A 17829-nucleotide genomic window follows, 5' to 3' on the forward strand; every position below is an offset into this window, starting at 1 on the left:
CTCATATCTTAGTTTTAGAAAACTAATTAAAAACTGGAGTGTGGGTATACATGTGCTGGGGAGGGGGGGGGGGGGAAAGGGCAGACACTTTTTTTGGAGAGGGAAGAGGGTATATACTGCACTTTTCCCACAGAATTGCACATGCTTGTTTTCAATGAGGCTGCCTAGCAACAATCAACAGGCAACATGTCAAAGTTCAAGCTGCTACTACAAGGCACCTTTACCATGTTCAGAGGCACACCTGCGAGATGAGGTCCTTAACATTAAGTGGCTGAGGAATCAAGTCTGAGTTCAGTAAATTTCAATTATGTTGTTACAGCCAAACTTGGTATCCACTAAAAAAAAGAGAAAGTTGTCTCCTCATCTGTCTGCTTTGTACAAGTTTTCTAGGGAAGCTAACAAGTAACCAACACTTATTTTAAGGTTGCTATCTATAAGCCTAAGCCTAGCTGCCATTTATAATCACACTGGTGTGTACCACACTAGATTCACCTGCTTCCAGAGTTGCACGTGAATGAGACTACTTGGGCTACAGCTCTTGTAAACCAGAAGAGTGACGCTTCACAAATGAGTAGACTGTGCAGTTCAACTTTTTTATTTTAATAAAATCAAGAATATGCACAGCACATGCAGTGCTAGCATCTAAACTAATACAATAAGCAATTCTAAACCTACAGTGACTTGAAGTTCAATTTTCACATTCAGCAAGTTTAAATCCATTCTTGCATATTATTTTAAATCCTTGTATCTGAACTGAAAATATTGCTGGCTGATAAAACTTGCTAAAATGCACAAGTCACTGATTATGCCAATACAACAAAGATAACCACATGTTTGAGGATTGCAATGTGCCAGACATTCACTGAAAAAAAACACACAACTAAACAAAACTCACGCAACAAACATCTGAGAATCTGGACACTTCACATCAGTGTTTAGAAGTGTTTCATTAATATCTTAAGACAAGTGTATCAAAACCTTGGCATGTTTAATTTTAAGTTGCCAATTTTTGTTTTACTATCAGAAAGTTATGGCTACACTGCCAATGCCGGGTCTGCTTAATTTGACTTAAGAGTTTAATATGACTTAAACATTAAAAGCTCACACTACCCCGAAATATATAATTTCACGCATACGGTGACATTCAACATTCAAGTGCCAGTGTTTTTGTACTGTCTTTTGGTCAAGTTTCTTTAAACTTTCAAAGAATCACTTTTAGGCTTACAAAAATAAATATTTGTCAAAAATGTTCAATAAATATTACACAAAACTAGCAGCAAAAAGTATCTAGAAATCTGTCGTGTGCAAATAGTTTTCTTCCCAGCTATCATTCCCATGGTCCCAAGTAAGTTTTAGAATCTATTTCCTTCTCCTTAAACAAGCTGCGTTCAATCTCCAAGAGACAAAATAAGATTGGAAGTTAAGGACACGCACACAAGACATATAAAATTCTCTGAATGTGCAATAAAAGAAGTATTTTGTAAAAAGTTATGGGCAAAATGTACAAGGGCCTAAACCTAGACTTGAAATAGCACCATAACAAATGACCTCAATACTGTCAAGTGCACCTACTTAATAAAAGTTTTAGAACAAGGCACAATACACTTGAAAAAATCTATTGCACTTTAGGAGATTTTTGCCATTTTCCTATGCCACTGTAGGTTAGTTGTTAACTGCTCTGGCCACAAAGTTAGCACAGAAATTCCAAGTGGCAGAGGCATTTTTCTGGTGGACAATACTTATCTTTGGCCAGATTTAGCATAAACAGACTATAAATACAATGGAAACCTATGCAACTAAAACTGACTAAAACTGCACTGTAATAGCAGAATTGAAACCTTGTGCAGTTTATGTACATTTCCAACCTCTGTGATCTCAGGTTTGTTTGTTACTCTTCTGGAGCCATTTTACAAAGTCTACAGTAAGCCAGTTTAACATCTCCACGCAGCTTGAACAGAGTAATGTGAATCTGCATTAAAATAAAGCCTGCTGCATAATTCTTCCTGTTCATACCCTCTTGACCAAAAAACATCAACACTAGCATGCGTTATTAGACCAAAAATTCAGTCAGGCCCTTAAGGAGGACCAATCACTGCCATGGTCAGCCATTCTACCATTTCAATTTCATATGGCAGGCATTTTTAAAAAGTCTAAATAGATGAATTCTCCTAAAAACTATTTCAAGTTATCAGACCTTTAAACGTTCCCTGTAATGTTCTGCCCACATTTGGCTAGCTCACATTAATGATCTGCCTAAATATTGAAAAAGGAATTGCTGTATTTACTTGCATTAACTTCAAAAACAGTGCTTTTAATGTATGCATGTATCCATACATCATCTCATCATGACTGGAATGGCTTATTAAAGGCTATCAGGTTCTAAGTACCTATCCAGGATAGAGTGAGCAAATCAGAACTTTAACTTAGTACAGTTTTGCCACATTAGAAACTAATTGCATTGATATGCTTCAAGATGTTTTATTTTTCAAATCTGCAGATACCAAAAGCCCTAATGCAGGCTACCGCATAAGTTTTTCTTTGTAATATTATGGATGAATCAGTGATTCCTGTTTAAGTTGTATCACACCTGTGTGCCAAGGTTTGATTTTAGCCCAAGTTCAGTAATTTTTATTTTGTCAAAACAATTGATATCTTGAGCATTACTGAGCCAACAGGACATCAAAATAAAAGTTGTCTAAAGTTAAAGGCACAGTACATTAACAAACAAATGATCCTCAGTCACAAAATTATAAATGCAGTTTCTGGGTGGGGATGGGTGGGAGGGGAGTTAATCCTGACTACAGCAATAGAGTCTTCAAAACCACCTTCAAGATAGGGCTACTTGTTCCTTTGTTTCCATCTTGTGACCTTGAGCTCCCTTAAAAAAAATTTCAGTGGAGAATCACAGCTGGTAATGTACTGCGAGTTCTTGAAGCTACACAAGGTATAGTCTGGCTAAGTTACATGTGGTTTCCATATTAGCTTGTTTGGTAGGACATCTGCTGCAAGCAGATTCAGTTGCCCCACCAGTCAACCCCCTGGGAGTTATAGTTTCCTCCATATCCATCACTGTTGTAGAAGCCTCCATAACCACCACCTATGAAAGGCAAGAGAAAGTGATGCTTAATTAACCCACTAAAGACTTGCGCCTTCACAACAAGAAAACAGACCAGGGCACAGAACAAGATGTCTATTGTGTATTAAAGGAAACCCACCCAAAAGTACTGTCAAATGCACGTTAGAACTAAAATGCCAGAAGGCTAGGTAGCGTCAAACCAAGGACAGGTAACGTGCACTAGCCTAGACCCAAGGATGCCAAGACTGAGTAAAAAGCATCAGCTGACCTTGTATTTAAACTTTACCTCCAGAAGTCTTACTATAGCAAGCAATTTAGGTCTGTTTTGTATTTGACAGCACTTGCCTGCCCAGTTTTTCTTACCTCCAAATCCTCTGCTGCCACTCCCTCCACTGCGACTGCTGGTTGATCGACTGCTACTAAAGCTGCTGCTGCCAGAACCACTACTTGTTCGATAGTCTCTGGCACCAAATCCTCCACTGAACCTACTGCTGTATGAAGAAAGAAAACAAACACTTCAGTAAAGACAGTGGTATTTTAAGGACTACAGACATTGAGATTCAAGTATTACATTTCTTCAACTCTGGTTACCAACTACAGCCAACCAACAACCAGTACAAGTGTTGAGTTCAGCATGCTTTTAAGCATCCCAGTGCTATCTGCAAAGGGCATTGAAGACAGCAAAGGAAAATTTACTATTCAGAGTCCTGTTGAACTTGCTGTGTTACCAGGACCCGAGAAAGTAATTCTTAGTGTAAGATTTGATTCAGTGCAACCTCTGCTCCACATAATGTCCAGACCTATCTTAGTGTTAAGTGATGCATTTATGACCACTTTTCATATTGTAGAAAAAGATGACTATTTTATAAGCATATTTCTGAAGAAAAAACAAAATCACAAAAAACCTAACTAGAATTCACATAGTCATATCATGTTAACTACATTAAGAGGAAGGACCGTTTCTCCTGCCACCCTTTTAAGCCACTATACATTGCTTTGCATTACCATCTTACAAAGCATTTCAGGTTTTCGTAACAATATTATTTTACAAGTACCTTCACCCCTGCAGTCTAACTCTCATACCCTTCCTATTATTATGTCAGGAGGCATGCATTACCTTCTCCTAAACATCAAAATAACTGCTTAAGGTACATCTCTGGCACATGCTGGCATGCATTCCTAGTAAGTGCTTTTAAGTGCTTTCAAAGTTCTAAAGCTATTTTTGCTACATGTCATTATACCTTAGCCACATCTATTTGTCTGCTTAAAAAGTCTTAAAGGTTAATTGCCTTATGATAAGATAGAACAAAACCAGACATTAAGGTGTCACCTTCTGTTACACTTAACTCAGTTTATACTGCACTGGTTTGTCTTTCTTTAACTTTTTAGACAGAAAACAAGTCACAGAGCTGCCCGGCACAATGGATTACGTATACCTCCAGTCAAAGTTGTGACCATTACCTCTTAGATCGCCCACGGCTGCCACCTCCTTTGTGATGCTGTTCATAAGCCATGTTTTCCAGCCAAGATGGTACTTCTTGCTTAGCCTCAACAAGAAGATCAAGCAAGTCCTTGGTGATGTTTATGTTCCTCTCATTGAAGAATGAGGTGGCAAGACCTAAATTAAACATTCAGTTTTAGCCCCACACGAAGTAAATACACTATAGCACTTAAATCATTCTGCAATTCACTTGCAGCTGTGACAAGTACAGTATCAGATTCCTCACAGCCAAGCTTGAGAACACTAGAATTACCTGAATAGAAAGTTGTTTAAGATCATTATTCCACCACAGCTAGTCACAAAAACCCTGGCTATTTACTGACAGACACAGAAGATACCAAGCTTACATGTGGTATCAGAGCTTTAATAGCAACACAAGCACTAGCTAAAGCAACTGGGTACTTTCCACACCAGCTAGACGGCAGTGACCAGCTCCTGGTCACAGAAGGCAATACATGTGCTTCTCAACTACTTAGTTGCAATTTGCTACTTAGTCAATAGGTGTAGTACTATCAACTCAGGTATGAAGTGCTGTCTATGACAATTCTAGATCATACTTACCAAGGTTTCCTACTCTGCCTGTACGACCAATACGATGTACATACTCTTCAATGTCACTTGGCAAGTCGAAGTTTATGACATGCTTTACATTTGAGATATCCAGTCCTCTTGCTGCTACCTAGTGGTTAAAGGATTAAATCAAATCTTAGTAAAATTCCACAGGCCAAGTAATACGCTCACTGGCTCAAACTTCATAGATTTCACTTACTGCTGTGGCAACAAGAATTGGGCTCTTGCCCGAACGGAACTGGTGCAGTGCTTCTTCTCTGTCTCTTTGAGAGCGGTCTCCATGTATACTTGTACAGGCATATCCCTCATGGTACAGGAAGTCCTCAAGAGCATCTGCACCCTTTTTAGTTTCCACAAACACTAGAGTCAAGGAATCCTTGCCTAACAATAATTGAAGCACAGGTTAGCAGAAGAAAAGACGCACAGACAAATACTTGGCTCCACGACCTGGTAAAAGGCAGTTTCAGTTCTCTGCTCCTCTTTATTCTAAACTGAAGACACTGGACACCTCCCTCCCCATTTTATATTAACAAAAGAGCTTAGATCAACTTAAAACTGATATTCAGTCAGTAGAATACATTCACTGCATGTTAATGAAATGCCCTTTCATTCACCTACTTAATACAAGTTCTTATTACTTGAGTCATTACATTTGCCTCATCCGAATTTTGTCGTATTTGGTTATCTGAAAGTGGTCTTTACCTGTGGCATTTAGCAGGTCAAGCAAAAATGATCGTTTGTCTGACTCTTCCACCCACACTACTTTCTGTGTGATATTCTCAGACGTAGAACCTACTCTGCCAACAGCCAGAAAGATATATTCATCAAGGAAGTCACGAGCAAGCATCTAAAAAAGGAAGGAAAAAAGGTATCAAACCAGTATTTCCCCTCTTTTTCCACAAGTCCAATTTGCACATACGAACTGTTAAAATATTTAAACTTCTGTAAGGTACCTGGATTTCCTTGGGGAAAGTAGCACTGAACATCATGGTATGACGAACACCCTTTGGTGGCATAGTATCTTGTTCAACAATTCGACGAATTTGAGGTTCAAACCCCATATCAAGCATTCTGTCAGCTTCATCAAGCACCAGGTACCTAGATAGTAATAAAAATAAGTTTCTCTTCAGAGCTTTTTTTTCTTTAAGCTGTAACCCATCAGACACTGGACTGCAAGTTCTCAACTAGGTATTCACACAGTTTGAAAGCTGCGATTTAAAGGATGTCACTTTAAAAGGTACAGTTTCTAGTTCTCAAGTCATTAGCATATGGACAGGAACACTTTACTTACTTGCAGAAATCCAATCCAATCTTTCCCCTCTCCATCATATCAACCAGTCGTCCTGGAGTCGCTACAAGCAAGTGACATCCACGTTCCAAGTCACGTATTTGCTGACCAATGTCTGCACCCCCGTACACAACACAGGGACGAACTCTGGAACGATATGCAAACTATAAAACAAAGTAAATTAGCTCCCAAGAAAACCTTCCCCAAGCTATTTTATAATGATCAACTCCTAGATATACCTTTCTGGCTTCTTCATAAATCTGCACAGCCAGTTCTCTAGTGGGAGCCAAGACCAGTGAGATTGGATATTGCTTACGGCGCCCGTACCTTCCATTTTCCTGAAGAAAAAAAAAAACGGAACTTTGAATGAGTATCCCAAATAGGAGAGGATTTAAAAAAGCTGCTGTAAGCAACATTTAAGACATGTCACCAAGATTTGTCTTGCCAAAAAAGAAACAGCATGGCTGAGAGCCAACTTCTTTTAAGCACTGCATCTGAAGAATGCCCTACTACAGTACCCAAGATTTAGCTGTTGGTTAGTATGTTAACAATGTAGCTGCACAAGCTTGGCCTCTGCAACCTGCACTATGATCCATAACTTAAGCAGCAGAGAAATAATTGCCATAAACACGTTACTTGCTAGTTACTACAACACAGACACGTGCGACCATTTGGGGGGGGGGGGGGGGGTGTGTGGGGAACCCCACACTGTGCAGCAGCCTCTATTTTTCACGGGAAATAACTAAAGCCTTCTAGCAGTTGAGAGGCTTGCCTATCACACCTAACATAATGATGACCTTTAAGCCCAGCTACTGTGTTCAGGAGCAAACATCAGTATCTGGGGCAAAAATACACAATGGTCACAGCTTTTCCATCACCGGGTGTTTAAATACTTGCCTTCATAGCTCTCAAGGCATCACCAGGGCCATCTGCATAGATCTGGCTCAATATTGGTAGAAGAAATGCAGCCGTTTTCCCAGACCCTACCAGGACACAATTCAGTATTATTAATAGTTATTATCAAAGCTATTGTACTGTCAGGTACAGCACTAATCCTGTATCACTAGCATATTCCCAGTAACACCTGCACTAGTATATGGATACTGCCTACCCCACTGGAGTATATTCCTTAGCCAGTAGAGGTTATCTACAAAAGACTGCTCAGCACCACAGAACCCCGAAGTGAATGTCATTTAAGCCAAAAATATTTCTCTCAGGAGAAACACAGCATATCCAGTCAAGCCACAGCTAAAACAGTTGCAAGACTCTAAAGAGAATTAATTTCAACACTGCAGGTATTTCCATATACTCTGAACAGGAAGTTTTACTACTTTACAGACCTCTTACCTGCACCTTGAGGAATACAGAGAGTAAGCAGTAAAGAGTTACTAACTTACCTGTCTGAGCACAGGCCATCAAGTCTCTCTTTTCTTTAATAATAGGTATTGCATGTTTCTGGACTGGAGTAGGACGAGTGTAGCGTGTGAGCTCAATGTTTCCCATAATAATTTCTCCCATGTCAACATCACTGAACTGTAAGGTATTTAGAACAAGTAAGATGGGGATCCTTCCCTTCAGCTGCCACAGAACACATTCAGTCTAAGAAGTCATTTGTAAAGTAGCTTTTGTTTTATCTCTTCCTATAGAACTTGTTCTACTCAGTTTAAGTTTAGAGATACTCAGGAGCTATTTACCAAGAGTCTGGTATCTACTTAGCACAGTCACATAAGAGATTCTTAAAAAAGCCAGCCAAGTCTGAAGTACAGACTACACTAGCACACTATGCTTAGCATGACACAGTGCCTATGCTTAAGTGGTTGCTCCAAGCACCCAGCACCTCCAAGCACTTCTACTTCTTTACAAGTTTACTGTTTATAAAGGCAAGTCAAAAGTGAGCTATAAGCATTAACTGAAGCTGCTTACACAACTTCTCCCATGTCTTAGTTCATCATATGCAACACTCCTCCGCAAAACAGCTTAGCTGCAGGAAGGCAAGAAAGCATTTCCTTTCCTCCCTAAACTTAATGCAGCATGACATCAAGTTTCATATACAAAATAGTCACTAATGATACATCAGCAAAGCAGATTTTAAAAACTTACACTTTCAATATGTGGAGGACAGTTGCTGCCTGTTGCTTCAACAGGAATGTCATCATATTTCTCAAAGTTAATGCCAGTATTGCTTCCTGAAAAGAGCTCTCTAAAAACAGAAGAGAAAGTATCTTACTTACTAGACATATCAACTGACCCTGTTGGATGAATTAAGACTATTCCATTACTTACTGTTCCAGGCGTTCGCTTGGGGGAAGAGGCTTTGACCAGTCATCTTCATCTGATTTGTCAGACCAGCGGCTATTCCCACCACGGTCAAATCTACCAAAGCCACTCCTATCATAGTCGCCACCTCTTCCACGCTCTTCGTATCTAAATACAGCAAGAGTATCAGGCCACCATTCCCAGACAACAGGATTTTTTGACATGCAAAATTAAAGCTGTAATAATCTAGTAGTGTATGCTCTATGTATTACATATACAGCTGTACAATTCAAAGTCATCAAATTATCTGTACTTGCTTCTCAACCTACGGACTGAAATGAGTTTAGTCCCAGCCAGACTAGGTCATGTTACTGTGTCATAGACAGGAGAGTTTATCATGATTTGACAGTTCAGTTTAGCTTAACACACTGAACATTGTATCCAAATTTTTATTTGGTTAAATGTAACAAATGTAAATAGTCAGTCATCTGCCAGTAGAGCTGCAATTCAAGTTGCTCAGACTTTGACATTTTTTGTAGACAGCTCCACTTAAACCTCTTCGGAAACATTGTTTAGTACTCCCCCCCCTTTCTCTGTGCCTCATTTTACATGGGTCTCCCACAACCAGACAAAACCCTCAAGTGCTCTAATTTATTCCTTTATTCCCCCACCACAGGTGAACAAATTAAATACCTCAATTACACGTCACATTATTATTTTATAAAGAGGGAGCTCACCTGTATTACTGACTTAGAAAGAAGGTGGAAAAGAATCCTTACCTCAACTGTTTAGTTTTTGGTCTGGTAAATCATGTTTGAGAAAAGTCTGGACACAGGACTAGCGTCAGCTTTACTAGTCGATAAAGGTGACTCACCACACTTGTGCATAGAACGCATGATGTGTTTAAGACTGATTCAAGTAAGGTAGAGAACCTGCAAGAGTCTCACCCAGTTTTATTAACTACACTTTTTAAACAAGGAAAAAATACTGAAATGAAAAAATATCCGTGCTCCCAACAGCCCTTCATGATTTTTCTGGAAGTAGCCACCTATCTAGCACTTTTTTTGGTGAAATGGTTAGGTCAGCAAGTCATTATAGCTGCACTGAGTGGCTGGTGGTAGACTACAGGGCATGTTTTTCAGCACATCCAAGTTTCCCATCCTTGAAGTCATGTAGCTTTAAAAGCAAGGTTCTCTCATTCTCTCCTCCCCCCCGCAAGGTTCCTCCTACTTTATTCTGTTGTTCACACCTAGAACTCTAATTTTAACATCAAAATAACAGATGCATTACTAGAACCCAGACAGACTTCACATGCACCACCCGCACAAGTAAGTACTTGCCTTCCTCCTCTTGATCCATTTCCACGGTCAAAGAAGCTTGGTTTTGCTCCACGGTCAGACCGTGCACCAAAGCTGCTGTATGCATCCTTGTCTCTGCTAGAACTCCAGCCACCACTATCAAAACCTAGTACACAAAGATATTTTAACCATACATTACATGGTCTAGGTTTTTACAAGAAAAAGCTAAGTTCTGTCCAGTAAGTCTTCACTGGAAGGTCTACAGGATTGAAAGGCAGTCCTTCAAGAATGAAGATGTACAGATGTTAAGATTTATTCAAATAGGGACTAAGCATTTCTCATCGCCTGTCAGAATATGCTGAAACCCATCCACTCATGTACAAGCATGTTATTTTTGAAAAACACTGCATTTGCCTTAGTGCTAATATTTAAGTTGACCAATCTGGAAGGACAGATATCAGAAGAAACATTAAGACACTAAGTCTTGCCAAGCCTACATTATCTCTCCAACTTCAACACAAGTCCTTGACAATGCATTTAATTTCTCTGAGGTTAAAGGCCTCTAGTGGAGATCAATACACAGTAGTATCCCTTGCATTAGAAATCCATACAGAAGTTAGAATGTTTTGTCATACTTAAAGCACACAGAGCAATCTGATCTACACAGACTTAGACAAATTAACAGCACCATGCAGAAGTAATACAGAATACTTCACAGTGAATTATCACATTGAATTTTTCCACAAGCACTTTTATACCTACCTACAGTACATACCTACTTAGATACGTTAATTCAAAGAAAAAGGACCAAGGAGAACAGAAAGTACACCAACTTGACAATACCATTAAGTAAGAAGTCTCATTTTTATTCAGCTACCAGAGGTTGGGAGGTAGGCAAAAACGTAGAGCATTACACACTGCTTTGGTACTAGGCTAAGAACTTGCAAATTCTGATTCAGAGTTCCAACCATGACAAGTTTGAAAACATGACCTAACAAAAGTCTCAGCTATGGGATTCTGGCAGAGAGTAAGTGAAATAATGAAAACAGATAAATAACATCACTCCTATTAGTGACCATACTTTTGCCAGCTCCACAGCACAAAACCAGCCAAGACCCACACACCAGTCAATAAAAGCAACCATGAAACAAAACTACTCCAAAGAAAGGGGTTGTTCTAAGCCCTATCTCTCAAAAAAAACTTTGCCAGAACTACCCTAAGTTGTTAGGTGTTCTCTGGAGCATGCCATTCAGCCCCCCACTTCCCCCTCCCCCCCCGAAGTAAGAAATTCTACTCCCCAGAATGCAGACATGCACTAGTCATAAGGGAACTTTAAATACTAGCGTGGTAACTGTAACTTATTTGGTCCGGCTACCTGAAGCAGACAGCAAAAATAATCCATGCATGAAGTTTGTTAGCACACATGATCCTGGATTGCTTCAAGACCTCCAAAGTGCTTCAAGAAGTAACTTTAGTCCTTCAGGATAAACTAAATTCACACAGAGAGACTGCTGACAGAGAACAGGAATACCATAATCACTTCACTAATGCGTGAGAGAGTTATTTGTAGTTTGTTTAGAAGGCATCTAAATCCAGATTTTAGTATGAGTACCTTTCAAACCACACTAAAACTACTGGGGTATGTCAACATGCCAAGAGATCTAACAGCAGTGGTACTGACAGAGCAATGTTTCAGGAAGGTGTATGGATATAGTTGGGCTGACTCTGTGCTATATTAAGTTCTCCTACCAAGTCTGAAAAGTTGCAGAAAGGAGTCAAAATTTTATGCTCCAAATAGCATAGCAAGTAAGCTTACTCATCTAGCTTGCTACTACACTAGTTTCTGAAGCTGGCACCTTGGCGTATTTTTCTTTGAAGCAGTGCAGCAACTTCTAGACCAAGTCTTTAACAAATACATACATATACCCTGCTTGACAATTAGAGCCATTAATTCCACTTTGTTTGGTATTCCTAGTTTGATTTTACTTGTGGATCAGCATAGAAGAGGTCCAGACCATACAAGTCAACTCTAAGTAACCAGCTAGCAGAAGACATCATCATGACTGATAATAACAGATGGCAAATTAAAATCAAAAGCAAATTCACCGAGACAACCCATTAACAGACCATAGACTGACTTCTCTGGAGTGCAGAGAATGATCCTGAGACCATACAATTACCAGGAAATTCCTCAAATCAAGGTTGTTTGGATTTGTGGGGGGTTTTTTGGGAAGTAAAAACCTGTATATATTCCATCCAACATATATTTCCCACCAGAAGGCTCTAAGTCTCAAGTTCAGTAAGTTAATGAACTGACAGAACAATATTGTAGTTCTTGCACCTATGAAGAGTGGTAGAATTGCCAATTCTTCTCCTTAATCAGTATTTTCGTTCACATTTTATAATGCTCTAACATCAATCATTGTCAGCTTACTTGAAAAGCTGCCACATACAGCAGCAATCATAATTTTAAAGATAGGAAAAATAGTTAGAATCATAGAATCCTTTAAGTTGGAAAACACTAACATCTGCTCCTTGATCTACTATAGATCCAATTAGACTTTAAATAGCCAAGAGCAGCTTCCAGGAAGTTTAACAAGAAAATGACATGACAACAAGCTTTAGTGTTATCAAGTCAAGCTGCTCAGGGAAGCAAAACACTTTAGACAAAGCAGCCCCGCATACTGAACTCCATATACTGTAGCTTCAACAGTTGAAAAACAGAACTGCCATTACGTAAACTAGACATATGTTTATGCATGCTTTTATTTCCTGCAGTTCTGTGCTGTCTTGTTCCCATGTACAAAGCTAACAGATTAGTATTACAATAGGGACAGATGTGCAGCTGTATAGAAAAAGTAATCTCAAGAAAGCAGTGCAGCAGTTTTAAACAGAAATGCTGTAGATCCCTTAGTGTGCTTCCCCTGTCAGTAACTACTGAAATCACGAAGATGCTCAGCTCTTCATGAACACAAAGAACATCTATTTTTGAAGTATTAAGTCCACTGCCTTACGCAATGTCTTACTTAGCCACAAGCAAGCCCATTGTGCAACTTCAATAGTGGCTATGAATTACTATATACCATCATCAGCTACAGAGGAAAGTGAGAACTCCAAGCTAGGAATTATAAACTCTTTGTTTCTAGAGAATGTCTAAGGAAACAATGCATAGGAGAAACTAATTCTCTTTCTTTTTTCAAGTTTTTGAGTGCAGTAATAGCTAATTAACACTTTTACAGAAATCCGTAAGGTCATGGTATGTGAGCAAGACAATTCTGCTCGATTACTGAAATACAGTTCTACCAAGTAGTTTATAAAAATTTTATCAGGTTACTACACTTTCAAGGCTGCACCAAGAGTTTTGTTACATGGTCAAACACCCCTATTATCCAAGGTCTCTTTTTTGTCTGTTGCTTGCTAATGTCTAGGCCTTGAAAAACCTGTTGCTGAAGATTCCAAGCAGCAGCCAATACAGAGAACAGCTTCAACACAGCCAAAACAGCAATTTTTAATTTAGCTGTAAGTAACAGAAGCAAACACTACTTTCATGAAAGCACAACTGTGTAACAGACTTCAAACAATCCTAAAAGATAGCTCCGCTTTGTATCACTGTAACAGTGATATCCACATTGCTTCTCAGCAGAGGGCCTGAACGGAATTGCAGCTTTTCCACTTAGACCTCATGAACTTTGTCACAGGGACCCATGAGGAGTCTAGTGATGCAGTACTCAAGCAGATTTAAAGAAGTTTTCAAGTGTTAAGTTTACCAAGGAAAGTTGGCAACCTATGTTCTATTAATTGAACAAGCCATGTGTTAAACAAGTTTCATGACTGACTGACTTTTTTGCAAGGTAAAGCTTGAAACCCCCAGAAAAGCCACACATGATCACATGTACATTGCCATGTTTGAACTATGGTCTTGTGCAGAAAAGAGAGAGTGCTATACGTAACAGGTCATCACACAAACTCAAGATCCAAGTATCCCTCCATATACAATATCCCCAAATATTAAACTGGAATTTGGTACAAATTGACATAGGGAAAGGAAATCTATGAACAGCCAATGTCCACAAGCCATCTTTAAGATGTTTCCTGCTCTTGAGAAACCTGCACATTCATCTCAGGGTTAGCTAGTCAGTTTTTTTGAAAGACTGCTCACATTTAATGTTAATGTGATCAGGAACTTCAAAAGCACTGAGCTGCCAACCAGTCCTTCTACTTTCCCCAAAACATTCAGCTCTTAACAGGCTGTTCATCATTTGGTGCTTTAGGCCATGCTTCTTTCAGGTGAAAAAAAAAAGGAAACACTAGCCTGAACACATGCAAAAGGCAAGACAAAAAACAGACTGATCTGTTTCTTCAAATGGCATAAAAGCAGAGTGCATTTTTCATCTAGTCAAATTTAAAATTACATAGTTCCAGAAGTACTGTGACATGTATCAGCATATACGTCAATATTCTCCTCCCTTCCCAATGGAAGGAGTCCTCTTGCAGTATTGAAAAGAGAATCTGTGAAAGTCCACTGCTTTAGATACAGCTGAGATTTAAGTCTTCCTTAAGTTCTAATGTAGCAGAAAGTATTTTAGTTCCTTCTTTCGAGTATTTCTGTAGATGCAAGAGAAGTATTTCCTCTTAACATCTACACAAGTCATTAGATATGATGATAGTGAACGCTGCAGTATCTGCAGCCTTTTTATCTTACAAATAAAGGTCATGATTTACTTCCCTGGAGTTCTTTATGATGTTTGTTTAGAAAATCAAGTGGAAGATATAAAGGTCACTTCTCCGCACACCACACCCCCCTCCCCCGCATAAACATATGGCCAACATTGGTCATGTGTATCATGTTTCATGCACCAGCACCCCACACTTCCTTCTGCAAGTACTCTTGTGGACTTCCATAAAAACGTACAAGAAGCTAAACAAGGATAACATCTGTTTTGTTTCTCATGCTCCCTAGGTAAGAGCAACTTGCGTAAAACATCCACTGTTTGTTCATACTAAGTAACTGGTTACTACAAGTTCCACATCACAGACACTAGCAGAAAAACTGGGACTCCCAAAATCCGTTACCAAACTGGTACTCAAGATTACAAAGCTAGTCAAGTTAAGGTGGGAGATTCCATCTTGCTTCAGCCACAGTTAATTGCTTAATGAGATATGGAAGGTATTTTGCTGTTCAGATACTGAACTTGAGCTTAGAATATAACCTGGAATGAACCAAGAATAGCACACTAAATGCAGAAGATTAAGTTGCAGTGTTTTGCACAGAGTTAGTCAAGCAGTCTCTATAATCACCTTTAACAGTCTGTTCCTAGAGATTCAGAAGTAGGCCAAGACCCAGTTACAAGTGTTGCCACTGTACTTTTAATACATACCCTGTTTTGAAGCTTCCCTGTTCCGCAAGTGAGGAGGAATGTATCGGCCTTCTAAAAGACAAAAGAAATGCAGTGTTACAAGACTGCAGCGCACCTTTTGAGATGCTAGCCTCTCCAACAACAGCTTTTGGTTAGAAAAAATTGTCTGCCTCACAAGCCTTAAGGCCTCTTACAGTGTCTTCAAACTAGACTCTTAATACAGCACTCAATATCCTTCTCTCAGAAGACCAACACAGTGAAGATTAAATTCCTGCACGCTCATTTTACACACCTTCATTTAAGTAGCTGCCCTTTTTTTTTTTTGGTCAAAGAAATAGCAAGACATCTGTGTCAAAGTCATACATGCCCCTCATGGATGTTACAATGCCTGTGATGAAAGCCTGTCTTCCTAGAACTCATTAAGGCTTAACCTCATGCCAGATATTTGAGCAGCTTAAGATTTTCACTGTACCATTCAAGCACTGGCACTCACAGTATTATTACTACCAGTATTTTTCCTTGCCCTTAAATTCAACCATCAGTTAAATTCCTTGCCCTTGAATTCAACCCTATCAGTTCAACTCAGATCAAACCAGAAGCCACACATAATTTGCCTGTGAATGGCATTCTTCGTTTACAATCCAGAAGCATCCGTCTGCTAAGCAACATGAATCAGAACGTACCAAGCACAAGCTGAATGTGAATTCCTGGAAGATTCCCCTCTCTTTTTAACATACTTAAACCTTGCATGTCAGAGAATGCAGTTTCTATTCAATGAATTGGATTAGTACAGTAAACTATTAAGAATTTTACCTTCCAACATTCTAGTTGAACTTGAGAAGACATATAGATCATTACATTACTACCACAATCAGTGGCCTCAGCTGTTTGACCAGAGGCAACAGAAAATCTAGGACCAAACTGGAACACTAAGTTCCCTGAAGTAAGTTAAATACTTAAAAATTTACACATGCCGTATCACTGCTAAATTAGGAGTGCCTACCTAAAACATACAGGGTTTTCAAAGGGGGCGTAACTAGCAACCTCCTCAATTTCCCCATTAGCCTATGTGAATCTTCAGAAGTTACTTTCCACAGCTAGAAAACCCCTATTTTAGAAATTGTGTTTATAAGCTTGAGAACTTGCAAGTACTTACTGCTTGAAGAGCTTCCCTCACTCTGAGAGTCTGAGGAATTCAAGTCTAGACCAGAAAACTAGAAGAAACAAAACACGTATCAACACATTGTATCATGAACTTACACTAAGATACAAAAAGCCCTTTGGCTTATCAAGAGGAACCATTGCTCTGACAAGCTAGTGCTGCAAAGAAATTTCTTTATAGCATCAGTTACATCTCCTGTAAAGAAGAAAAACCAGTTAGTACTCAAGGCTATACCACCACCTTCAAGTGTCTTCATATCCATCAATAAACATGCACCACACAAGCAGCAAGGCCAGAAATTATCTTACACCTACCAAATCAAGCACCACAGACTTCTACTTCACGCACTATATATATGCGGGCTAAGCAGCCATTTAAAAGTCTTTTCAGTCCACTGAAATGCATCCCGATTAAGATCAATAGCAGATTTTCTTGGGGGTTACAGAGGCTACAGCCCAAATAATACCAATTCAGTTGGGTACATCACTTGCAGAGCCTCAGCTACTTCTTTGTAGTGCATTAATATCACTGAGACATTAGTCTTCGTGTTTCAGGCAGCTACTGTTCACAAAACACCAGGTGACTTCTTCCCTACAATTACTCAGGCAAATACAATTTTTTGTTTGCTTTTCTGTAACTTCATTTATCACACCTCCAGTCTCCCAGTAAAGTCTACCGAAAGGTATTTCAGCTCAGGCACTACTAGCATTTAACCCTAATATTTTACATCAAACACAGTACGGGTTCACTGCAGCAGAAGGCAGTGGGCAACTCGCAAAACTTAAACACCAGCTAATTACAGTTATTTGCCGGCACGACAAAACTAGAAACTTATTGGGGAACAACAAGTTTATGTACAATTAAATTTTATGCAAGACCAATTGCACACAAAAGTGTTTTCCAATACGTCCTGAATCAATCCAAAGCGAAGATCCCAGTGCACTGTCCTTGTTGTGTGTGCTGCCATTTAGGACATTCAACTTCTTGGAAAATCCTCCCACAGCTAGCCTCGTTATCATCCTCTTTAAAGCTACTACTTAAAATCTGATCGCTTTAGTTGATCCAAGCATCAACACGAGGCTGAAGAATGGCTCTTATTTGAAAAAATAAACAAAAACAAAGACTCTCTACTAGGTAAAAGTGGCTCTCCAGAAGCAGTCAACAGCAGCGATGCATAAATCTTCTTGCCCTAGACGCGCACCGTCTCCACCGTGGGGGCAACACTTGCCAAAATCCAACCTCCCGAGATGGCGCAGCGACGAAGCCCGGCACGGCCGCCATCTCAGTGCGGCGGTGCAGCCGGCACTGCGGGTTGGGATTT

General features: G+C 39.5%; 1 protein-coding gene across 1 annotated transcript; it reads right to left on the reverse strand.

Moving 5' to 3' along the window:
• Nucleotides 1-574: 574 nt before the first annotated feature.
• Nucleotides 575-17789, reverse strand: DDX3X (DEAD (Asp-Glu-Ala-Asp) box helicase 3, X-linked). The gene is made up of 17 exons (XM_010296184.1): nt 17748-17789; nt 16503-16560; nt 15368-15418; nt 10032-10155; nt 8719-8859; nt 8536-8635; nt 7833-7968; nt 7333-7418; nt 6675-6773; nt 6439-6599; nt 6101-6245; nt 5850-5994; nt 5347-5528; nt 5139-5256; nt 4538-4694; nt 3440-3567; nt 575-3097 (listed from the first exon to the last, which is right to left on the reverse strand). Exons 1-17 carry the CDS (start codon nt 17787-17789, stop codon nt 3015-3017), a joined length of 1956 nt encoding a protein of 651 aa, XP_010294486.1. The 3' UTR covers nt 575-3014.
• Between the last annotated feature and the right edge of the window lie 40 nt (nt 17790-17829).

Source organism: Phaethon lepturus, unplaced genomic scaffold, assembly GCF_000687285.1.
Source record: "Phaethon lepturus isolate BGI_N335 unplaced genomic scaffold, ASM68728v1 scaffold5161, whole genome shotgun sequence".
Classification (NCBI taxonomy): domain Eukaryota; kingdom Metazoa; phylum Chordata; class Aves; order Phaethontiformes; family Phaethontidae; genus Phaethon; species Phaethon lepturus.